Source organism: Pseudophryne corroboree, chromosome 1 (genome assembly GCF_028390025.1).
Source record: "Pseudophryne corroboree isolate aPseCor3 chromosome 1, aPseCor3.hap2, whole genome shotgun sequence".
Classification (NCBI taxonomy): Eukaryota; Metazoa; Chordata; class Amphibia; order Anura; family Myobatrachidae; genus Pseudophryne; species Pseudophryne corroboree.
In genome coordinates, this window is record NC_086444.1 from 958726579 (window position 1) to 958753819 (window position 27241).

A 27241-nucleotide genomic window follows, 5' to 3' on the forward strand; every position below is an offset into this window, starting at 1 on the left:
GTCATGGCTAAAGTGCTGTAAGATTTTATTTTAGCGTTAACACGTTTTACTTTGTTACTATACTGTACATTATTTTAAAAGCGAAAAAGCTTGGAATGGTTTGGGTACGAAATCCCGCAGACACCGTCCTGACGATTGCATAGCAATCCAAAAGGCTCCCGGTAATCATTTTAACCCTATCCCTAACCTTCTCCTCCAGCAGCCTAACACTAACCATCCTCTCACGCAGCCTAACCCTAATTGTCCCCCCTGGTATTATTTTACTTGCTAGGAGCCAGTGGAACTTGCTATCTCAGAGAAGTGTCCTGTCTGTTGGAATGTTACTAGGGATAACTTATTATCGAGTGCATTGTTCCCTAGTATAGCACAATACTGTTGTCCGGCATTAGTCAGACATGCCTCTATTACGTATACAGTCATTGCTGAAAGAAGCATTAAAACAAAGTTGCAATTCTACATTTGTAGAAAATAAATAATAAAAATATATGATTTGAACCTTGACAAAGGTCCAGTAAGGACCGAAACGTCGGTGTGATGATTATGCCTATGCCACATTAAACCCTGACTGATCATATGATTCGACTGGTGAGTGCACTCTATCCAAGATTTCTATATACTCATGGAGGATAGACTATGCCTTTTGCTCAGTGAATTTTGAGTGACACCCCAGCAAGTTTGTTTGATATGGAGAGTGCAGACAACCCTTGTTATATATATATATATATATATATATATATATACTGTATATATACATACACAAATAGAACAAAATCTTACCACATGGTCATGGCTCACATTATTTGAAAGGTCTTTGATAATTTAGACAGCATGGTTACACTATAGCTAGCATTGCTGTCTCCCAACACTGAAGTTATTAGTTTGAGTCCCGAACAGGGCACTAACTGTGTGGATATAGGGCCTTATTCAGGTTGGATCATAATTGCAAAGCTGCTCTTAGTAGTTTTGCATTGCGATCCTTAGCAGTGCAAAGGCAGGAGGAGTTGCATACCACCTTCTTACTACATTTGCAATTGCTAAAAACTATGATGCTATTGCAGTTTGGATGAACATCGCGATCAATGGTCATGATGTTCATCTGCAACTGCAGTCTGCGTAAGTCTGACCTTACTCAGACTTACAGTCACAGGGAGGACAGTGTCGCAGTCCTTGGCCTCACCACTACCGTAAAAAAGTGGTAACACGCCCCCATTTTCCCCAACGCCGGCTGCCTACGTCCCCATACCTCCCCGCGATGCCTTTGCCTGTTGTTCAGGCAAAGACATTCACATCATAGCATTTCACGATTATCGGGAAACTGTGGGTAGGATCGCTGATGCGATCCAACCTGGATAAGGCCCATAGTGTGGTTTTCCTCTATGTTCTCTGGTTTCCTCCCACATTCCATAAACATACTGTAGGTTAATCAATTGCTGAAATATACCCTATTGTGCGTGCTTCTGTGGTCGGATTATAGACTGCAAGTGCCAATGTTTTCTCTACAGTGCTGCATAATTGATGGTGCTACAGTATATAAGCAAAGATAATTTCTCTTAAATTAACCTTATAATGATCTGAACATTGCAACTTATACTATAGGTAAAATAAAATGGCCCTGGCTATTTTATAACCATTATGCCTTACTGGGAACGTTATAACAGCATTATTGTAAAATGTCGTCATCATTATTTTAATGCATACAATAGATAGATTACCTAAACCAATATGTATTGCTGTTAGGTGAATTGGATTTCTTTTTTCTTTATCAGAGCAAGATGTCGTGTTGGCACATAACTATTCTATTTTTGGGATGCTTTGTCTTGCTCATTCAAGGGAGGCCATCAAGGGAAGAGTTCGGTGTTAAGTCCTTTCCGCCATTTATAAGACTACGGCATAAGGTAACATAACATATATTTATCTCTTTTTCCTAAATGTTGTATATAGCAAGTTACTAAATATTATTGTTTTGTATATAGAGCAGGATGAATTGATTCAGCTGATTCACCTATGATCAATTCATTAAAATAAAATATATCATGATTTCCTAAGCTTTAGCCTAGGCCAGTGATGGGGAACCTTTGGCACTCCAGCTGTTGTTGAACTACACATCCCAGCATGCCCTGATAGAGTTTTAGCATGGCCAAATAGCAAAACTGTAGCAGGGCATGCTAGTATGTGTAGTTCAACAACAGCTGGAGTGCCAAAGGTTCCCCATCACTGGCCTATGCTGTGGCACTGTTCTATCGCTCTGCGTATTAAGCCGCACCATTGAAGATCACACCAGTCCTATGGAGGCTGCTTGTGCCAGTGCAAGTGTTTATTTAGACGCAGTTGCTGACCATGATATGCCCATGGCTGGATAGCCACCCTACTGTTACCACCCAGAAATGCCCATCGCTATTGAATCTCTGTGCATAATCTTTGTGCAGCTCTTGTCTGCATCTTACAGCAGTAACCATGCCGGTGAGCATGCGCAACTACAAGCATCGTCCACTTGAGTGATTCATTGGCACTTGGCCAGAGGTGCTAAGTCTGCTGTATTAGTCCAGAGGTGTTCGACCTGCTGTATCTGAGAAAGGGGTGCTCTATATGCTGTATCTTAAATGGGTGCTCTTCTATATCAGTCCAGACGGGGGGCTCTATCTGCTGTATTTGAAAGGGGTGCTTCGATGTATCAGTCCAGGCAGGGGTGCTCTGTCTACTGTATCTGAAAGGGGTGTCCTGCTGTATCAGTTTAGGCAGGGGTACTCTGTCTGCTGTATCTGAAAAAGGAATGCTCTGTCTACTGTATCTGAAAGGCGTGCTAAGTCTGCTGTATTAGTCCAGGTGGAGTGCTCTGTCTGCTTTATCAGTCATGGGGTGCCCTGTCTGCCATATCAGTCAAAGTTTCCCTGTCTGTTGTATCAGTCCAGATGGGGTGCTAAGTCTGCTATATCAGTCCAGGGGCTCCGCCACAGTGTAATATTAAAATGATAAAAGCTTAGAACAAAAAAACAAAAATTGTAATTATAAAAAAATAGATTTTTTTGTTTTGTTTGTGCTGTACCCCAGTGTACTATACAATTTATTTTATTTTCATAAGTACTGTGACACTGCTGGTCAGTATATTATTTCCTACTCATACACGTATTGTGCGACGCTGTTGGTGAAGCTAAACCGCAGTTTGTAACAATATATATTTCTGACTCATTTGTGTGACACTTTAACCTCTAGTGTGTTATATAAAAAGTAATACATATTTCTGACTCATTTGTGTGACACTGTTGCTGTACCCCACTTTGTGTTGATAGAAATGGAGGACAAACAATAGAAAGATCAGAACCCACTTACTACTACTGGTGCTGACCTGCTGCCACTAGTCATAAAATGCATGTCCATCAACGTCATTAGCTAAGGTCGATGCCCAATGGCGTAGAGGGCATGTACAATAAAAGAAGCAATATTTTACGGTGATAAATAAAAAAAGTAAAGTTAGCTGACGAGAAACGTAAAATTGGCAATATGCCATTCACTACACAAAGTGGCAAGAAAAGGCTAAGACCTTGGCCTGTGTTTATGACTGGTGGTTCTGCGTCTCATAATGATGATGTAAGCCTTCCTCCCTGTAGAAGAGTTGAAAAAATTAAACTTGTTAAGGCACAGAAACAAACTGTGGGTTCAGAAATAACCCCAATACCCAAGGAGAGTCCAAGTATGTCCGCGGTTGTAATGTTTAAGCCTGACCTTCCAATACTGTATGGGAAGAGCAGGCTCTTTCCACCGTTTGCATGCCCTCTGCATGTGTTGGAAGGAGCAGCGCCAGTCAATGTACTGACATTGAGATTGAGGATGTCACTGTAGAAATAAACCAGGATGAGGAGGATATTGGTGTAGCTGGTGCTAATGAGAATGTTGATGATAATGATTTTGATGATGGGGATGTGGTTTGTTTAAATAAGCCACCATTGAAGACACTTGTTGCCCATAGTATGAAAAAGCCCATTGTCATGCCTGTGCAAAAGACAAAAAAAATCATCTCTCCTCCGTGAAATTATTATGTAGGGTCCGTAACCACCTAGGAACCTCCTCCCAGTTACGCCACTTAAAGCGCATACATCACAAGTTGTTGACACATTCAGAAACTTCAGCTAAGAATGTAACCAATCCAGCGACACCTAGCTCCCTTTTTTCTGTTGGATCCAAGAGCCTGCAATCTCCACCACCAACACCCTCATCATCAATTTCCTCCTCAATCAGGATCAGTAGTAGTCCTGTATCCAATTTCATAGGCATGACTGAATCCTCTCCTATCCAGAGTTCCTCCGGAGGATCCTTGAGTGCTATGTCTACAGCTGCTGCTGCTGGGAGTTGATCTTCATCCCAGAAGGGGACCAGGAAGGCTACTTGTACTTTAACAAAACAATAATTGACTGTTGAACAATCTTTTGCAAAGAAGATGAAGTATGACAGCAGTTACTTATTTGCAAAGCGGATTACTGAGGTCGTAACAACTATGCTGGTGTCAGATGTGCATCCAGTATCCGCCATTAGTGCAGTGGGATTTAGACAGTTGATTGATGTACTGTGTCTCCGGTACCAAATCCCGTCTAGATTCCACTTCACTAGATAAGCAATTCCCAGCCTGTACAAGGGCATTAAAAAAAGTGTCATTTGAGAAATGCCGTTGTATCCACTGTCCACTTAACCACGGAAATGTGGACAAGTGGAACAGGACAAACTAAAGACTACATGACTGTGACAGCCCACTTGGTAGATGTGTTGTCTTCCACAGCACCAACAGCAGCAGCAGCATCTCACAAATGCCAACTCATTCAAAGGCAGGCTACGCTGTGTATCACTGGTTTCAGTAAGCAGCACACTGCTGAGAACCTCTTAGAAAAACTCAGGAAAAACGTTGCACAATGGCTTACCCTACTTGGACTCCCCTCGGGATTTGTGATATCTGACAATGCCACCAATATTGTGAGAGCATGAAATCTGGGAAAATTCCAACACATCCCATGTTTTGCTCACACAATTAATTTGGTGGTGCAGAATAAAAAAAAAATTACAGGGATGTGCAGGAGATGTCATCGGTAGCTCGAAAAATTTTGGGACATTTTCAACATTCAGCAACTGCATGTCGAAGACTGAAGTGCCAACAAACACTCTTGAATTTGCCCTGCCATCATCTGAAGCAAGAGGTAGTAACGAGGTGGAATTCTGCCCTTTATATGCTTCAACAGATGGAGGAGCAGCAAAAGGCCATTCAAGCCTACACATCCATTTATGACATAGGGAAAGGAGTGGGAATGCACCTGAGTCAAGTGCAGTGGAGAATCATTTCCGTGTTGCGCAAGGTTCTCAAACCCTTCAAAGTTATCACATGTGAAGTTAGTTCTGATACTGCCAGCTTGAGTCCCCTCATCAGGCTTTTGCAAAAGCAGCTGGAGAAAGTGAAGGAGGAGCTGAAATGGAGTGATTCCGCTAAATATATCAATCTCTTGAAATCAGATCATAGGTTTAAGTCATACGTTGTGTCTTTATTTCCAACGGGCACAAGTCTGCAGAGATGTAAAGAGCTGTTGGTGAGAAAATTGTCAGATCAAGCGGAACATGAGACGGCAACATCTCCTCCTTCATTTTCTCTGGCATCTGCGGCTGCAAGGCAAAAACAAAATTTTCCAAAGAGACCCACTGGCGATGATGAACATCATTCAGGAAAGACTTTTGACATCTGGTCCGGACTGAAGGAGCTGCCTACAATTACTGACATGTCTACTATCACTGTATATGATGCTGTCACCATTGAAAGAATGGTTGATGATTATTTGAGTGATAACATCCAAATAGACATGTCAGACAGTTCTTTTCAATACTGGCAGGAAAAGAGGTAAATTGGATGCCCTTGCGCAAGCTGGCTTTGTTTTACTTAAGTTGCCCACCCTCCAGTGTGTACTCAGCGCAGCCGGGAACCTTGTCAGCAATCGGCATCGGAGGTTACTTCCCCAAAATGTGGAAAAGATGATGTTCAAAATGAATTACAAATTCCACGAAGAAGACCTTTACTAGCAATTACCTTCAAAAAATACAGAGGGACCTGTGATGGTGGATTCTAGCGGAGACAAATTAATAGTCTGTGAAGTAGAGGATGTACAGTACACATTGATGGGGTTGAGTAATAGGATGCTGATGATGACATTGTGCCTATTTAAAGTGCTAAAGCCAGTTTGTGCACTGCCCATTGCCAGCTTGTTTAGTGGGGATCCAAACAAACCAATAATTTCAGCCACAAGTGCTGAAATGATTGGTTTGTTAAGCTTTGCATGTCCGGTTTAAGGGCCTATTTCAGAATTGATCGCAGCAGCAAAATTGTTCTCTAATGGGCAAAACCATGTGCAGTGCAGGTGGGACAGATATAACATGTGCAGAGAGAGTTAGATTTGGGTGTGATGTGTTTAAACTTAAATATAAATTGCAGTGTAAAAATAAAGCAGCCAGTATTTACCCTGCACAGAATCAATATAACCAACCTTAAGCTAAGTCTGTCTGCACCTGCAGTGCACATGATTTTGCCCATTAGACAACAATTTTGCTTTTGCAATCAGGTCTGAATTAGGCCTTAATATACAACATAAGGGTGGGTGGGTGGTAGGGCCCAAGGACAATTCCATCTCCTCTGTTCTTTGCATTATGTGCTCTTCTGAGCATTTTTTGGCATAGTTTATAAAACTGATATCCTGTCTGCCACTGCAGTGCCACTCCTACATGTGCCACGTTTGTGCCGCCCACTTCTGTCACTCAGCTTATTCTCAGTGGGTTTGCCACTGTACCTCTGCCGCTTGCAGGCCAGTCCCCTCCTCCTGCCTATTGACCTCAAGTGTTGTGCATCGCTCAGAGCTGCGACCGCCCACTCAGGATACAGGATTTATGGCTTGGTACTGCCTGTCTGTGCCCACAGCGGCCACCATGATGCTGGTTTACTTACTGGGGGCCAGGAGAGCACGTTTCCCCTTGTGCACAGATGGCCGCAGCTGTGAGGACTTTGGGGGGTTCATGGCAGCAGCGGAGGGGCATTTAGTTGCTGGTTGCAGCAGCAATATGAGGCGCTGCGGGACATAAGGGGGCGGTGCTTGCTGCAATCATGCTGGGGGGAGGGTGCTGAAGCCTGGCCACTCACTCTGGAGAGGACACTATCTTGTTTGTTTTTAATAAAATATATGGCGCACCATATCCACACACAGCTTCCAGCGCCGCTGCCTGTAATAGTGTAACATCAACAGACAGCAGGAGGTGGCAGAGCAGGGACAGCGCCTCTCCAACCTGGCACCTACCTGCTCTGCATCCCTTTGCTGAGCAGGTTCTGCCGGGTATGCTTGTATAATTATATATGGCTCTACTGTCAACTAGTAGCTAAAGTTATTTTTTACATTTATATTTATTTATTCCATGTGTATGATTTTGAAAAGAAAGTGTTGTCATTTTTAATAACTACTACAAGTATTCTTTCCGAATAAAGATGAGACGTCACATAACTGTATCCTGATGTGTCCACCTACATCTAGCCTCCTGGCATGTAAAAACAGCCCTTCTTGTCACACCATGCCGTAACGTGATTCAATAGCGTTGTGCGTCTTTTCTTGCGACTTTTTCCATTAAAGTGTGTCTTATTCATAAAATGTGTCCTATTCACACAAGCAGCATATTCTTATTAAAAAGATATGCAGCATGCCTACATGCTGTGTATGACCATAGCTGTATCTGCATACGAAATGCTTCGCTACAAAAAACACTGTAACATAGCATTTTGTACAGATATGTCCTCATACATCTTGCGGACATAAGTGAGATGACAGGTCCTGTGCAATTCTGTTAGCGTCGGGCGTCTTTTTTGCCTAAAATATGTCTTATTCATAATTCTATGTGAATAGGACGCACAAGCAGACTTTGATGATTAAATTGATATGCAGTATGCTTATATTCTATGTGCGTCTGTGGCTGTAACTATTACATTGCAGTGTTTTCTAGTAAAATTGTCCTTATATTGCTTACTGTTCTTATATTATACTGTATATAAGAAACAAAAACAAAGAAATGTTCAACTGTAACCACAACAATATTAAGGGGCAATATTAATAGAAACATAGAATTTGATGGCAAATCAGAACCACTTATGCCAACTAGTCTGCCTCCTATTTAACCTTATGGTAACCTCAAACCTTATTTTATCCTTATTCTAGATGAAGCCGTACCAATGTCATATACAGTGCCATTATTACCTCTTTCTTATAATGCCACTGTATAGGTCATCAGTATTGAGATACAAGTCTCCTAACATAACTTTTCTTATCACTGCTCTTCGCCGTAATTTCGGAATGAGATTTGGAGCTATTTATCATTGGCTACTATCCAGGACAGATGCTCTGATATGTTGTTGAGGGTAAAAAAAACTTTAATTTTGCCATTAAAAACAGTGGCTAAAGTTAACATTGGCAGGTTCTGTACCAGTAATGTTACGGGTTGGGTATGGGTTACCGGCAGCATCAGCATCCCGACGTCGGGATTCCGGCTACGGAATGCCAGTGGGGGCAAGCGCAACGAGTCCCCTTGCGGGCTCGCTGCGCTCGCCACGCTGCAAACTAGGGGGTGAGCTCCACTTGCCACAGGTTCTATTCCCACTCTTTGGGTGTCATGGACACCCACGAGTGGGTATAGTCCCTGCCAGTCAACATACCGACTGTCGAGATTAGGGGGTGCAGGATTTAGGTGCCGGTAAGGTAAGGATGTTGGTGCCTCCTGACCGCCGGTCACATAACTACATCCCAGTGTTACTGTGCATATGCAACCTTAGAACATGCATACTCACTCTTAAACTAGAGGAGGAGAAGGGTTCTAAGTGGATCCTGCTTTACTCTTCCAGTGATACTGTAGCTATCAAACTCACATACTGTACCTCCAAACTGTCCCGATTCCAGCAGGACAGTCCCGCTATTCGAACACAGTCCTGCTGTCCCACCCACGGGTAGCAGTGTCCCATGAGCTAAAGGGCAGTTAGGGGATCCTTTGATCACCAGCTGCTCTGCTCTGTAAAGCAGTGGGTGGTCTCTGAATATATGCCGTGCGCACGTATCATCTTTATGTAAATAGCACTTTTATAGGCAGGGCCAGATTAACAATGGGCGGAAGGAGCTCCAGTTCCAGGCCTCCACATAAAAATAGGCTCATCATCCTGGCAGCATGATCACTAGCCACCTGCTGGTCACATGGTCAGCCATAAATCATAACATTTAAGATTGCACTTTTTTATATTTTTACATATTTAGGGCGACATTGGAGCTGATTGTAGGGTTGTACACGCCCACATGGCTCTGGCCACACCCATATAGCACTAATTACACCTCCCCCATTTCTCATAATAGGCCCTTGAATATTTTCATCTCCAGGCCCATGTGACCATTAATCCGGCCCTGTTTATAGGTCTTAGGCACCAATTGAAGACATATATTACATACATTCTTCCAAACCAGGAAAACTTAAAAACAACAACAACAGATGTCCTAAATCATTATGACATATGTCTTATGTCTTATTACAAAAGATACTTGTATGTATGTTATGTATAGGATTCATTCAAAATACACTTAGTGAATGCTATTATTTTGTTTAGAAAAATAAAAACTATATATTGTGAGCGTAAAATAAACAGCTCCATTAATGCATATTGATGCCACATTCAAAACAAGTTGCATACAAAAGTAGAATGTGTTTTGAGCTAAGCTGCATAACATGCTGTGACACAGAATAGTTGCTGATTACTCAGCATGATTTTTGTTTTATTTTTTATTCTTTTTGTGTTGTGTGAGCAGCTTTGAGAGAAACACAGATGCGTGTAATGTTCTCTCCCAGATAACAGCCTATCTATCTGTAGGCAGATATGCCATATGGCATCCAATACAAAATATCACTACATATTCTGACATAATGCATCAAAGTTAGAATAAATCTTTTGCAATTCTACAGTGACAAATCCCTGTGCAATAATAAAAAGATGACAAGAAGCATGAACTTCAAACCATATTTATATAGTGGACCTGGAGATCATGTTGTAAATCATGACAATACTCAGATACTTAGAAACATATTAAATTGATATTGGCATATAACATTAAAGTAGAGATAACCTTGCAACAGCAATTTCGACTCAACACTAGATTCATATGTGCAAAGTAGAATTCTGTTGTTTGATTTATTCTGACGTGACACCCATGTAGAGATGCCAACATCTGAAAGCAATTTTCAGTCACTTTGCTGCTGATAGTTGAATATAGTCACATAATGAATAGTGCACTGTAAGAAGGCACAAGGAACTAACGGCGTTCAACTAAATGTGATAACCATTGTACATGATTTAAATGCAATTCAAAAAACACAAGTACTTATTATATATGCATAATAATACGTTATGATATTATTACATTACAACATTTTTACTGTATGTTCTTTTGTATTTTTACCTTTTTTCATCTTTATTTTCACTGCTCAATTTCAGAGCTGTATGCTATTAGTTGCCTCCCGCAGTGAATGGCAATGAACCTACTCTCCTGAAAATACAGTAGGGTAATGTTTCTTGTGAATGTCTGTGGACAAAAGGTCTCACACTCACTCACTGTTATTAATAACAGTGAGTATGTGTGTGACATTACCAATTTGAGTGCTATGAGGCTTATGAATGAAGAGTCAAAGCAGAAATGGCTGGCGACAGTGGCAGATTTTACCTATGGGCTGCTGAGCAGCCAGCCCCCCCAAGCCAGACAGGTAAGCAGATGCCGTTGGCTGGCGCCATAGTATCTAAAGACCACAGCAGAGGGGATAAACGGCTTCCAAAGATGGATATACAAGATAATCTAGTCATTTGACTTTAGTGTATGTAAATGCAGGGCTATTTTTGAGGGGAAACGGTCCGGAATGCCATTCCTGAAGCTCTTTTGAAAAATGCTCAGGAACGGCGTTCTGGAACCTCCCGCTGGCACCAGCATTTTTTAAAAAAAATTTATGGTCGGGTGAGGGAGAAACACATTGTGTTCCGAGCCTTTACTTGTCCCGCAGTGTCCTGGGAGCGCTGGTTGGCTTTATAAGATTTAGTAAATCTACTCCAATGACTAATTTAATAAAACAAAATAAAATACATTTAACTAGGCTATATGTGCTAAAAAGTCAGATAATAAATACAAACACTTAAAAATGTGAACCAATTAAAAGAAACAATAAAATATAAAATAAAACTGAGTCTTAAGCAAGATTTCAAACAAGCCAGACTCATCTGTTTTTATTAGTTTGTTTGATTTTTTCTTTGAATTAATTCACACTTTTAAGTGTTTGTGTTTATTATCTGACTTTTTACTGCCAACAGCCTAGTTACTGTAAATGTATTTTGTTTTGTTTTATCAGATGAATAATTGTCTGTTATAGGAACTGACAAATTCCAAAACTTATTTGAATCTTTATACTGTGTCATTTATAATAATTAAAAAAAAAAATATTTCACACCTAAACTATAGTAGTGTGAAACAGCTGGGTGCACAGCTCATGTAAAGTGAGTAAAGAAGGATATAAAATGAATAGTAGCGCTAGGGTTTTAAGAAAAGAAACAATATACTGTGGTTTGAAAAAATTAAAATATATTTATACAATCAATATCATATTAAAAATTCATTCATGTAAAATAGAATAAAGTGCTTTTATATAAGCTCTAAATGGCAATTTATAAAAGGTGGAATGCTGGCTCCTGACTCTGGAACAATATAGAATATAGAGTCTTGCCCATCACTTGTCCGTTCATATAACAGCACCTCTATCAGAGGATAAGAAGGACTACAAACGCGGATTGGGTAATATAAACGTCTCATCCTAAAGTGGGTAATCTACCGGATACATCATATACCACTGTAACTGTGATCTCCCTATATTGCAAGACTCTGTATTCTATATTGTTCCAGAGTCAGGAGCCAGCATTCCACCTTTTATAAATTGCCATTTAGAGCTCATATATTCCTCAAAAGCACTTTATTCTATTTTACATGTATGAATTTTTAATATGATATTGATTGTATAAATAAATATACTTGTATTTTTTCAAACCGCAATATATTGTTTCTTTTCTTAAAACCCTAGCGCTACTATTCATTTTATATTTATTCTATTTTTTAAGGAGCCTTACACACTCTTTAGTAGCTGCTTAGCTGTACAATCAGTCCTCTCCTTTTTATACAGTATATTCCGTATATACTCGAGTATAAGTCGACCCGAATATAAGCCGAGGCACCTAATTTTACCACAAAAACCTGGGAAAACTTATTGACTCGAGTATAAGCCTAGGGTGGGAAATGCAGCTCTAGCCGTACACAGCCCTCAGTGCCAGATATGCCCTCATACTGCCAGATATGCCCCCCACAGTGCCAGATATGCCCTCATACTGCCAGATATGCCCCCACAGTGCCAGATATGCCCTCATGCTGCCAGATATGCCCCACAGTGCCAGATATGCCCTCATGCTGCCAGATATACCCCACAGTGCCAGATGTGCCAGATATGCCCTCATGCTGTCAAATATGCCCACATGCTGCCAGATATGCCCCACAGTGCCAGATGTGCCAGATATGCACTCATGCTGCCAGATATGCCCTCATGCTGCCAGATATACCCCACAGTGCCAGATGTGCCAGATATGCCCTTATGCTGCCAGATATGCCCCGCAGTGCCAGATGTGCCAGATATGCCCCACAGTGCCAGATATGCCCCACAGTGCCAGATATGCTCCACAGTGCCAGATGTGCCAGATATGCCCCACAGTGCCAGATATGCCCTCATGCTGCCAGATATGCTCCACAGTGCCAGATGTGCCAGATATGCCCCACAGTGCCAGCTGTTCCCCACAGTGCCAGATATGTCCTCATGCTGCCAGATATGCCCCACAGTGCCAGATGTGCCAGCTATGCCGCACAGTGCCAGATATGTCCTCATGCTGCCAGTTATGCCCCACAGTGCCAGATGTGCCAGATATGCCCCACAGTGCCAGTTTGTTACTTACCCTCCATCGCTCCCACGCTGTCTTCTGAAGGAGGGACACGGAGGGCACAGCACGCGGCTCTCCTGTGTCCCTCCTGCGTCTCCGGCGGCAGCGGCGTGTATGTGTTAAAGGAAGTGTCGGTTTGCGCTGTGCCCTCCGTGTCCCTCCTACAACTGACTCGAGTATAAGCCGAAGTGGCTTTTTCAGCACAAAAAAAGTGCTGAAAAAGTCGGCTTATACTCGAGTATATACGGTATATATATTTTGAGTAAAGAAGGATGTTGTCCATTAGACAGACAAAGTTCTGGTCTTACAGAATACTATACCACATTTAAGGTTTATACACAACTTTACAATTATATACACTAAAGTCAGATATGGAGATTATCTTTTTATATAATGAATGAAGAGCACCTAGAACTTGCTTAATTAATTTGATAATGGTGGCAGAGATACTGTAGGGCAGGCAGATAAGTTAACTTACAGTATGATGATAACCAAATGGTCAGTGTAGATATTTTTTTTCTTTTACGTAAGGGCACAATGCCTAGAGAAAGTAGGCAACAATTATTTTATTTTCTACTTTAAAGATGCTTCATCAGTGTGCACAATGACCAGGTAAATTAAGTAACAGTTTCCCATATTTTCCACTTTGCCTAAAAACTTCAAGCATTGGGTATGTAGTATACTGACAAAAGGGATTCAGTGTAGGTCATGCTTGAATTTTGATGAGTAGCCCACTCTGCCGAATCCTGGTGAAGTTGGCAGGGCACAGGACATGATAGGGTGATTTGCATCGAATCACATCATTATAGCCACTTCCCCACTTTGTGATGCTGCAGTTTGAAGCAGGGTAAACAGGAACATGTTCGGATACCTGCTCACTGGTTCTCCCTCTGGAATTTTCCAGAGGTGAATGGGGAACAGTAGATATACAATATGTTACTATCAACCATCACATATTTGTGATTAGCATAATATTTGGGATCCCCACTATTTCCTTGATCCTTTGAAATACTAAACACTCATTAAACTTCATACAACCAATGCAGCCATCTTAACCTATCAAAACACTAATATCAGTTGCATGGCTGAAGCACCTAGGATTAGCTGCCAGCACATGGCCAGCACTAACCCCCCCCCCCAATTATGCATCAGCCACTGAGACGGAGGAGCTGTGGTCGACAGCTTCATACTTGTGCAGCTGGTGGCTGCATCTCCACTGATGGAAAGTGGGTAGTTAGACAATGGGAAGCATGGTAGGTCTGCCTAGAGCACACATTGGACCAGGGACATGCGGTGAGGTAAATAGCTCAGGAGGCACTGACTATTACCAGAGACAGATTTACACATAATATACGAACCCAGGGGTGCATGTGGGCATTATAAAAAGATGCAGCAGTATATACTGCTGGAAATTTGCTGAGTTTTGATCAGAGATTTGTGGACATGGTAGGCATATGGTAATAGGGTCATATGGGTAAATTTACTAAAGCTTCTAAAACAAAGAATTGGTGATGTTGCCCCTAGCAACCAATCAGATGCTGTCTATCATTTCTCTATTGACTTTTAGAACATGATAGACAGCATCTGATTGGCTGCTATGGGCAACATCGCCAGATCTCAGTTTTAGAAGTTTTAGTAAATTTACCCCATAGTTTTTACTCCAGAGTTTTAACTATAAAAATAATTATAATAATAGAAAAAAGATATTTAAAATATATGCTTTGTATTTTTCACGTCACTACATCGGACACAGCTGCCTAACCATATGACATATACAGGTTGAGTATCCCATATCCAAATATTCCGAAATACGGAATATTCCGAAATACGGACTTTTTTGAGTGAGAGTGAGATAGTGAAACCTTTGTTTTCTGATGGCTCAATGTACACAAACTTTGTTTAATACACAAAGTTATTAAAAATATTGTATTAAATGACCTTCAGGCTGTGTGTATAGGGTGTATATGAAACATAAATGAATTGTGTGAATGTAGACACACTTTGTTTAATGCACAAAGTTATAAAAAATATTGGCTAAAATTACCTTCCTGCTGTGTGTATAAGGTGTATATGTAACATAAATGCATTCTGTGCTTAGACTTAGGCCCCATCGCCATGATATCTCATTGTGGTATGCAATTATTCCAAAATACGGAAAAATCCCATATCCAAAATACCTCTGGTCCCAAGCATTTTGGATAAGGGATACTCAACTTGTATATCCAATCCACTGAATATGTTGACTGTAATGGAATGAAGAATCTCAGTTTTTCTCAAAAACTTTAAGTCTGATTGAATGGCCACCAGTATAAAACCAACACTCTAAAAAAATTAAAACATATGGGGCCAAATGTAATAGAGTGAGAGTTTCAAAAAGTGAGAGATTTGCTAAGGTTTTGCAGTGTTTTTTTAAAGTGGCAATCATTTACACAGCAAGATCAACCTGGTTTTGCAGTGTAAATGATTGCCACTTTAAAAAAAAACTGAAAAACCTTACAAAATCTTCCACTTTCTGAAACTCTCACTCTATTACATTTGGCCCATGGAATCTCTAAGGTAATACCTGAAAGTGAAAATATTACCATTTATTTTGCAGGTGTAACAATACAATTCATTTCCATAAGTATGGCTTAGTGCATAAATTCCTTGGGAACACAAAGCTCTCAATTTTAGGGTTGAAATGATAAAGAACAGTTTTCCTAAGAATAAGTGAAATGATAATGTTTTGCAAACAACACAGAAGCAAGGGATATATTTATGTTAATGGTTCATGACTAAGCATAGAACTGTCTTCCTAAAGCTTCTGTACAACGATAATCTTCAAATCTAATGTTTTTCTTTGCCGTTCTCATTATTTAGAACTGAATAAATATTTGTTGTTTTAAATAATGGCATGTTTGGCATCCACTAACTACAATTGGTAGTTCAGTTAGATTTAAGGAAAATTTACAACAAAATAAACCAATACAAAGTAAAGTCATTACTACTACATAAACTACATAAAGTATATATAGAATGTTGTTACTTTTTCACTGTCACCTTAAACTTAAGGTACTGTAGCAACTAACCCATTTTTTTAACTAGTTGTAAAGGTGGGATGTAGTTCTGTGACCGGCAGTTAGGAGACCGCTGATCACAATAACGGCACCTACAGTACATACCGCACCCTCACTATCCCGACGTCCGGCATGCTGACCAACAGGGACTATTCCCACTCATGGGTGTCCACGACATCCACAGACATCCGAGCCCGCAAGGGGCTTCGTTGCGCTCGCCCTCCCGTCGGCTTTCTCAATGCCGGAATCGCACCATCTGTTTTGTGATCGGCAGACTCCTGTCTGCCAGTCACACATATCCAACCCGTAAAGGTATGTTTTCTGCAAACAAATATCGTAAGCTATCGATGTTTAAAAAAAAATAGACCATGTTTTGACTCACACTTATTTTGTCCATACGATAGCCATAATCTTTGAATCCACAAATCACAAACCTTTTCACCTCCAAACTCTGCACTGTACTGCCCAAACTGCTGGATGGTATGCAGTAATCCATAACAACAAAGATGATTTTTCTAATACAGTAGCATGGGAAAGGGTTCTTTACAGTACAGGCAAGTGTATGATTTAAAGTGGAACAAATTAGAAGACGTTCTTAGAGATCTAAATATAAATTGAAAGATTAGTGGGTTATTAGTCAGTGACTATATTTCTTTATTTGCATTTTTGAGGTTACGAAGAAATCTTTCTCTTTGCGAAGCTAAATTAGCAACTGTCACACATTGGCAGTTTTGTTTTGCCTTCCTCTTGTTTATTGTAAAACAGTAATTAGAAATTAAAGGAGGTTCAAATCAGTGGATGTACCTATGCTATTTTTCAATATTATTTTGTAACTGTATAACTTGTCAACAGTTAGGTTTGATTTGTATAGTGTAAATCAAACTAATGAAAATAAATGGTTGGTTGCTAAGGGCTACTATACTTTTTTTTGTTTTCTTGTGCAATGATGAAGAAACTGGTGTAAGTCAAAATAATGCAGAGGTATTGCTAGGATCTCCAAAATGGGTGCAGTATGGTATGCCGACGGCCGGGCTCCCGGCGGCCAGCATACCAGAGCTGGAATCCCTTCCGCCGGCATACCGACAGCTGGGAGAGCGCAAATGAGTCCCTTGCGGGCCGCTGCACTCGCCACGCTGCGGGCACGGTGGCGCACTACGCGCATCACTCTATTTATTCTCCCTCCAGGGGGGTCATGGACCCAAGAGAGAGAAAAGCTGTCGGTATGACAGTGGTCGGGATTCCGGCACCGGCATGCTGGTCGTCGGGAGCCCGGCCGCCGGCAAACTGAAGACCACCCCTCCAAAATACCTGATGCTGGCTCTACATTCCAATTCACATTTTCATTCACTTTCTACAATGCACATTGTATGTATTTACAAACTGACAATTTTTTTTTAAATATATTATTATTATTTATTATTCTTATTATCATTATTATTAGCCTTTATTTATATGGCGCCACAAGGGTTCCGCAGCGCCCAATTACAGAGTACATATGCACATAATCAAAACAGGAAAACAGTGACTTACAGTTGATGACAATTTAGGACAAGTACAGGGTAACTAAGCATAACTACACCAGTAAATGACAGAGAAGTTCCGGGTGGCCAAAAAACTGCTTGATTTGGGCAGTTGAGGATTATTAAAGTAAGAAAAGGATAAGCACATGAGGGAAGAGGGCCCTACTCGTGAGAGCTTACAATCTAAGTATACATCTTAGATGTATACTTTCTTACAGTAGCTCTGAAGCTTGGTTTTCAAGGCGCCCTAACAGTCCAGGTTTTAACTATATTCATGCTTAAGCAAAGGTGACTTCATTAGTACCTCAGTTTGTTCATCCTTAAAACCTGGACTGCTAGTGTGCTTTGAGGACTAAGTTTGAGAAACCCTGCTTTATTGGAAACACACAATAGTTAAATTACATAAAGCATATCAGCAACTGCCGTTTTGCACAGAAAGAGGGGGATGCAGTTAATTTTCCGGCTGTCGGCATCCCAGCGGTCAGTATACCGACACCAGAATCCCGACAACTGAAAATGCTGACAGCACAGGGACTATTCTCACGACAGCCATAGAGTGGAAATAGAACCTGTGGCGAGCGCAGTGAGCCACTGAGCCCACAGCATGGCTAGCCCAGTGAGCCCGCAAGGGGACTCTTTGTGCTCGCCCTGCTGCCGACACTGGTGGCCGGGGTGCCATTGTCGGTGTACTGACAGCCGGCATTCCGGCTGCCAGTAAATCATACTGATCCTGAAAGGTTGCATGATGGACATTTTGTAATTCTTACTGCATGATTTCATCCTGTGTGCTATGAGGAATACAGCTCTCTGATCTCTTGAACATGCACATTTACAGCATTAGTGAAATTAACTAGATGGGGAGAGTTGGTGGTAAAGTTATACTGTAGGTGTATCTTTGATCAGCACAAGGTCATAGCGTTTTTCTGCATACTGTAGATCTGATTAATTTAGAAACATTTACATCCACATGGCAGTAATCCAGTTTTCTGTATGATTGAGGAGTGAAATGATGCCTGAATGAGAAGACTGTGTGCACACTTATCAAACATTAACAAAATAAACTAGACCTCCTCTGTTTACTAATTATTATGCATTTTTGTAGGTATAGGTTTCAGGGCCGATTCTAGCCCTTGTGGCGCCCCGGGCGAAAATAGGGGTGTGGCTTCATAAAGGGGCGTGGTCAGGTATGCCCCCTGTAGAGTTGTGTCCCGTTTGTGCCCCCAGTGGTATTGCCCCCAGTACAGTTGTGCCCCGTTTTGTGCCCCCAGTGGTATTGCCCCCAGTACAGTTGTGGCCCCTAGTTGCGCCGCTTGCAAAAACATAAATAAATTTTTTTACATTTTTTTAATTCTCACCATCCCCACTCCTGATTCCCGACCACTGCTGCCCACTGCCCTCTGTCTCCATCTCCGGCCTCCGGCGCCGCTCCTCTGATCTATGGGAGAGACATCATGACATCTCTCCCATAGCACCGCATAGACACTACAGGTCAATCAAGACGCCTAGTTTCTATGTGCCATTCCATAATGCCGTGCGGTGCGCGATGACGTCATTGCACACTGCACAGCAGTGACAGCCAGCACCGTGTGGCACCACCAGTAGCAGACCTTGCCATGGCGGCGGCGCCCTCCAGATGGCGGCGGCGCCTTCCGGAAGGCGGCACCCCAGGCAAAAATCCCGTGTGCCCTTAGCAAGATCTGCTACTGATAGGTTTATAGGTATAAGTATGACGAACACATATTGGCAAATGACAGTGTGCAGGTGTAGTACGTATGTTTATGTCCAGTAATATGTTTCAAAATATTAAATTATTTGTGCATATTGTTCATTGATTTATGTATAACAGTCCAAAGTTATTCATTTATCTGCTCGCTTATACTGTACATGCACTGTAACATGCATCCACCACAGGGACACTTTAACACATTATTGGAACCAAGTAAAAAAATCTTATTGGTTGCCTGGATTGCATGTGTGCCGACAGCAGCATCCCGCCTGGCAGAATGCCAGCAGCGGGGTAAATGGTACGAGTCCCCTTGCAGGCTCGGTGGCGAGCTGTACTCACCACAGGTTCTATTCCCACTCTATAGGTCAGGGCTGTAACTAGGTGTGTGCGGAGAGGGCACTGCACATAGCACTGCAGGGTAGGGAGCGTTGTTGGCAGCACTTGTCAATTATCTGCTTAAATTACTTACCGTTGCAGATTCCCCTCTTTTTGAAACCTAGCATCTCCTGACCTGTCTCTTACCCTGGACTCTTCTGTTGCTAATACCTATACAGCATTCATGAACGCAACTTGAGATTTCTATGTTATTCAGTCATACTGTCCTTTATTTCATTTCAAGATGCTGACATTCCCAGGATTCGAACCCATTGCTTCTTGCACTGCAGTCAGACAATCTATTCATTGAGCTATCTGCCCTTGCATAGAAAGGTAGATAATTCTAAGCTTGAGAATTCTAACTATTTGAAGCTTACTGTGTACTATGTAGTGTGTGGCTGCAAGAGATTGGATGTGCGGCTACACACTACATAGATGTGCCCAATTGCTATTTTTTACAAAGTACCGGTATCTTCATATTGTGTTCATTGTTTTTATGCAGTATCAAATAGCTCAATGAGTAGGGTGTTTGATTAGAATTCAACAGGTTATAGGTTTGAATCCTGGGTATGGCAGTATATTGAAATGTTCTAGTTAATAAAGGGTATTGTAACTGAATAACAACAAGCTCTCAAGTTAAGCGCATATATATATATATATATATATATTTATTTTTTTATTTTATTTATTTAACAAATGATGGGGGTAAGACAATGGGCAGCAAATTGTGGTCCAGGAGTCGGTAGTAGGGTGCTGATGGGGCTGTTTTGGTGGTCTCGAGGCATCCAGGACTGATGCCCAAAACGAAGGAGGCAATGAGGGGTGCGGCAGCCAATGATGTGCAGTAATTAAAACATTAATTAAAATATTCTCACACTCCCACTTTTCCCTAGTTAATGTACATCTAAATCTAGAGGGGATCCTCTTCCAACTTTTCATCCACTGTGAATAAAAATAAATACTTGGGTGCTGATGATTTGGAGCCATTACACAAGTGACAGGTTGGGTGGTCTGTCAGTTACTAATCAACAGAGCTAACCTCAATGAACTACTGCACTTTGACACAATGTTGTTCATTGATTAAATTTATCAATGAATACATTTGTATCAATGGAGATAATAGATGGTTGACCCCTCGTGTTATATTGTTTTCTAAGTGTTCATTATTTTATTTAATCCTCTAAATTGATTCTCATTATTTCAATAATAAAATACATTTCCTTGCTTTAGAAATAATTTCATTTCTGACAAGTTCTTGAACCTTGTAGATATACTGTATTTCTTAAACGTTACTTGTACAGTAGCTGTTTCATTTCTTATTCTATACTTAGTTTCACTAATTGGCAATTTAAAAATGAAAATTACATATGTGTTAATACACCAGGTAGATTTAGTACATGGCTCTGTACAGGATGGGAATAAAGATTAAGTGGATCTCAATATTAATTGTCAGTACCTTTTTTTCTCAGATAATTATTTTGATCTTTCTGGTATTAGAAATGGTAGTATAATGGTTAGTACTGTATTTCTGATATATCTGATGTTTCAATTGTATGATTTTAAAGACCTTCTGCATGTGGTTGGCGTATAAAACTTACTACTACTACTATTATTGCTGCTACCAGTGCCTTTGCCACCACTACCACCAGCACTATGACTGGTACTAGCACCACCACTACTACCACCACCATTACTATTACTACTACTACCGCTACTGCTACAACTACTTATACTACTGCTGCTGCTACAACTACCACTACCACCACTACTATTACTACTGCTACCACTACTATTACTACTACTACTACTACTACTACTATTACTACCACTACCCCCACCACCACTACTATTACTGCTGCTGCTTCTGCTACTACTACTACTACTACTACTATTATCACTACTACTACCACCACTGCCACCACTAGTATTACTACTACTACTACTACTACTACTACTACGACTACCACCACCACTACTATTACTACTACTGCTGCTGCTGCTACTACTACTATTACTACCACCACCATTTATATTAATACTTTTACCACTACTACCACTACTACTACTATTACTACCCCCACCACCACTAACCCCCCACCACTACTATTACTAACTACTACTACCACCACCACTACTACAACTACTACTACTACTACTACTACTACTATTACTACAGTTTTACTACTACTACTGTTACTACTACTACTACCACCACCACCACCACCACCAGCACTATGACTACTACTAGCACCACCACTACTATTACTACTACTACTGATAAAACTACTACTACTACTACTACCACCATTACTATTGCTACTACTACTGCTGCTACAACTACTACTGCTGCTGCTACGACTACCACTACCACTACTATTACTACTACTACTATTACTACCACTACCCCACCACCACTACTATTAGTACTACTAATGCTACTATTACCAGTACTATTACTACTACTACCAATGCCACCACTACTATTACTACTACTACTACTACCACCACCACCACCACCACCACCACCACCACCACCACCACCACCATATCTACTGCTGCTACTACTACTACTACTACTATTACTACTACTACTACTACTACTACTACCACCACCACCACCACCACCACTATTATTACTACTGCTACCACTACTACCACTGTTACTACCACCACTACCCCCACTACCACTACTATTACTACTGCTACCACTACTATTCCTGCTGCTACTACTACTACCACCACTACTATTACTACTGCCACTATTACTGCTACCACTACTACCACCACCACCACCACCACTACTTTTACCACTGCTACCACTACTATTACTACTACTACTACCACCACTACTACTACTACTGTTGCTACTACTACCACCACCACCACCACCACTATTACTACCACTAGCACCAGCACTATGACTACTACCAGCACCACCACTACTACTACTACTACTATTACTACTACTACTGCTAAAACTACTACTGCTGCTGCTGCTACTACTACTACCACCACTACTATTACTACTGCCACTACTATTACTACCACTACTACAACCAACACTACTATTACTACTGCTATTACCACAACTACTATTACTAATGCTACCACTATTATTATTATTATTATTATTATTACTACTACTTCTGTTACTACTGCTATTACGACCAATACTATTAATACTGCTACTAATACTACTATTACTACTGCTACCGCTACTACTATTACTACTGCTACTACTACCACACTACCACTACTATTACTACTACCACCACCACTACTATTACTACTGCTATCACTACTATTACTACTACTACTACTACTATTACCACCACCACCACTGCTACCACTACTATTACTACTACTGCTGCTGCTGCTGCTACTACTACGACTATGATCACTACTATTACTATTGCTACCACTACTATTACTACCAATACCCCCACCACCACTACTATTACTACTACTACCACCGCTATTATTATTACAGTGACTACCGCCACTACTATTACTTCTACCACTACTGTTACTACCACCACTACTATTACTGCTGCTACCACTACTACTACTACTACTATGACCACTATTGTTACTATTGCTACCACTACTATTACTACTACTACTACCAATACTACCCCACCACCACTACTATTACTACTAATAATATTACTACCACTACCCACACCACCACTACTATTTCTTCTATTGCTACTATTACCAGTACTGTTACTACTACAGATGCCTCTACTACTATTACTACTACTACTACTACTACCACCACCATCACCACCGCTACCACTACTATAACTGCTTCTGCTACTACTATTACTACCACCACCACTACTATTACTACTGCTACCACTACTACTACTACTATTACTACCACCACCACTACTATTACTATGTTATCACTACTATTGCTGCTACTACTACTACTACTACTACTACTACTACCACCACCACCACCACCACCAATACTATTACTGCTACCACTATTACCTCTTCCACTACTGTTACAACTGCTACCACTACTATTACTACTACTACTACCACCACTACTACTTCTACTACTACTACTGTTGTTGCTACTACTACTACTACTACCACCACCACTACTACTATTACTACTGCCACTACCTCAACCAACACTACTATTACTACTGCTTCTACCACCACTACTATTACTAATGCTACCACTATTATTATTACTACTACTACTACTACTACTACTACTACTATACCACTATTATTATTACTACTACTACTATTACTATTGCTATTACCACCACCACTACTACTATTACTACTGCTACTACTACCACTTCTGTTACTACTACTACCACTACTACTATTACTACTGCTACTACTACCACTGCTATTACTACCAGGGACGTGCGGTGAGGTAAATGGCTTAGGAGGCACTGGCTAACTCCAGAGCTAGAATTCCATGCAATATATGAGCCAAAGGGTACATCTGGGCATTATACACAGGTGCAGCAGTATAAACTCCTGGAAATTTGGTGAGATTTGATCAGAGATGTGCTGAAAAGACAGACAGGCGAGTCACTGCCTTACCTGCCATAGACCTTTTACTTCAGAGTTTGGACTATAAAAATTATTACAATAATTCAAAGAAGATATTTCAAACATATTAGTATTTTTCATATACTTTATTCACTCAAAACTCTGGTTTAAACGTAAGTATGACAGGAAAGGCTCTGCCTCACTTGCCTCACCCCACCGCATGTCACTGATTACTACTACTACTACTACTACTACTACTACCACCACCACCACCACCACTACTATTAGTACTGCTATCACTACTATTACTACTACTACTACTACCACCACCACCACCACTGCTACCACTACTATTACTACTGCTGCTGCTACTACTACTACTACTACTACGACCACTACTATTACTATTGCTACCACTACTATTACTGCTTTTACTACCTATACCCCCACCACCACTACTACTACTTCTACCACTACTACTGTTACTACGACTACCACCACTACTATTACTACTACCACCACCATTACTACCACCACTACTATTACTACTGCTACCACTACTGTTACTACTATAACTATCACCACTACTATTACTATTGCTACCACTACTATTACTACTACTACTACTACTACTACTACCAATACCCCCACCACCATCACTACTATTACTACTACCACTACTATTACTACTGCCACCACCACTTCTGTTACTACTGATGCTACTACCACCACCACTACTGCTACCACTACTACTACTACTACTACTACTACTACTACTACTACTACTACTACTACTACAGTACAGGGATGTGCAGTGAGCTAAATGGCTCAGGAGGCACTGGCTAGCACCAGAGCCAGATTTACACACAATATATGAGCTAAAGGGTACAACTGGGCATTAAACACAGGTGCAGCAGTATAAACTCCTAGAAATTTAGTGAGTTTTGATCAGAGATGTGTGGAAAAGACAGGTAGGGGAAGCACTACCTCACCTGCCATAGATTTTTTACTCCAAAGTTTTGGCCATAAAAATGATTAAACTAATGCAAAGAAGATATTTAAAACATATTCTTTGTATTTTTCATATACTGTACTTTATATAGTCAAAACTCTGGTGCAAACGTTAGTAAGACAGGAAAGGCTCTGCCTCACCGCACGTTACTGTGTACAGTATTACTACTACTACTACTGCTACTTCTACCACTACTATTACTACTACTACCACTGCTATTACTACTACTACTACTACTACTACTACTACTACTACTACTACTACTACTACCACCACCACCACTACTATTACTGCTGCTACAACTACTACTACCACCACCACCACCACCACCACTACTACTACTACTTGTACTATAATAATAATAATAATAATAATAATAATAATAATAATAAACATTATGATTTTTCACTAAATCACTATTTTTAGGTTCATTTACATTGAATCCCCATACACAAAGAGAACTCAGGGAAATGCACCACAAGGGCCAAATTACGTATGTTATGTAAAGTTGCATTATGCAGGGTTTCTGAAGAAATACCCCACTAGCAAGAAAGGTGCAGGGAGCATGAATAGTAGATCTTCTATTTCTTCCAAAAAGACTTTTGTAAACCTTAAAGGTTAGTTTAGAGTTTGCAGTAACCACTCAGTGAGCATATTGGTGATAAAATAACAGTCACATCTCTGTGTTTTTAGCAAAATGTGTAGAGTTTAAGTGAATTCCAATACTGAAAAATATTTTAACTTACTTTAAAATGATTTTGCCATAAGATGACACAGCCAGTGCGAAGTTCAACATTATATAGATTAATGGTCCTTGAATAGAGGTCAATTATTTTTTGTACTGATATCCTGTACTGTATGAAGCATAACTGGCAACCTATGTTGCCACAGTGATATATACACAAGAGCCTGTTTTGGAGCATCAGACTTAAGTATTAATATTGACTGAAGAAATTACTTGCATTGTGGTTGTCTTATCATTTTATACTTCTGCTTGTACATATTACCTGAACACTAATGGCCAACTCAGTCCTGTACATTGATACATTATTCTACAAGATGTATTTGTAGAACTGACAATTAATCATCTACTGTAGTTAGCACTGTAGACTTAATTTAGTAAATTGAAAGTATATGTGTGATCAGTACGAGATCCCGGCGGTTGGGATCTCGTACTGATCCCACATATGCCCATCCCAGCGGCGAGCGCAGCATGTCCCCTCGCAGGCTTGCCACGCTTCAGACCCAGTGGTGACCTTTGGTTGCCATAGGTTTCTATTCCCCTCCGGGTGGTGGCATGGACCACCACCCAAGAGGGGTAACCAGCCGGCAGTCAGGACTCCGACCGCTGGTATTTCAGCTGGTGTCGGGATTCCGGCATCGGCAACCTGACCGCCGGGATCCCGACAGGCGGTCAATTGTCTGCCTCCTGTATATGTTTATTGTGATCCCGCACCCATATACAGTGCTTGGCTAGGCATATAGATGAGATGTCATAAAATAATTAACATAAAGTGATGCAAAAGAAGTACATAGACAATAGTGTACACAGAAAGTACATAAATGGTAGTTACAGTTATTGCAAAAGGTCAAAGAAAGAATGAGAAAGATTATTCCAAAGAATTTACAATCTAAATAATCTTAATAACTGTAGTATTATCTGGTATAATATTGTATATGAAATAATTTTAAAAGGAATGCATTATTTAGCATATTCTAATCTACTGCAGTCTACTTTAAATTATAATGGCACACAGTAATGGGGGATTATACTACAGATTTTATATAATGATGTTTGAAACTGAAGATAAAATAACTACATTTGCAATATAAGTGATTATACTGTAAGCAACAAGCTACTCTAGTGCTGATAAACTAAAATCTACTTACTGCATCTATACACTGAAATATTTATAGACCACATTTTACCTTTAAAATCTGTTAAACTGACTTTATATCTTTGAATCTTAAATGTTGGGA

The 27241-nt window shown here is 40.6% G+C and overlaps 1 protein-coding gene across 2 annotated transcripts in view; it reads left to right on the forward strand.

The window, feature by feature from the left end:
• Positions 1-27241, forward strand: part of FSTL5 (follistatin like 5) — a 1009581-nt gene that overhangs the window by 124709 nt on the left and 857631 nt on the right. For both annotated transcript variants that reach the window (XM_063920448.1, XM_063920449.1), the window contains exon 2: positions 1767-1895. In XM_063920448.1, the coding sequence (XP_063776518.1) occupies positions 1773-1895 (123 nt within the window). In that variant the 5' untranslated portion in view covers positions 1767-1772. The remainder of the gene's footprint in view (positions 1-1766; positions 1896-27241) is intronic.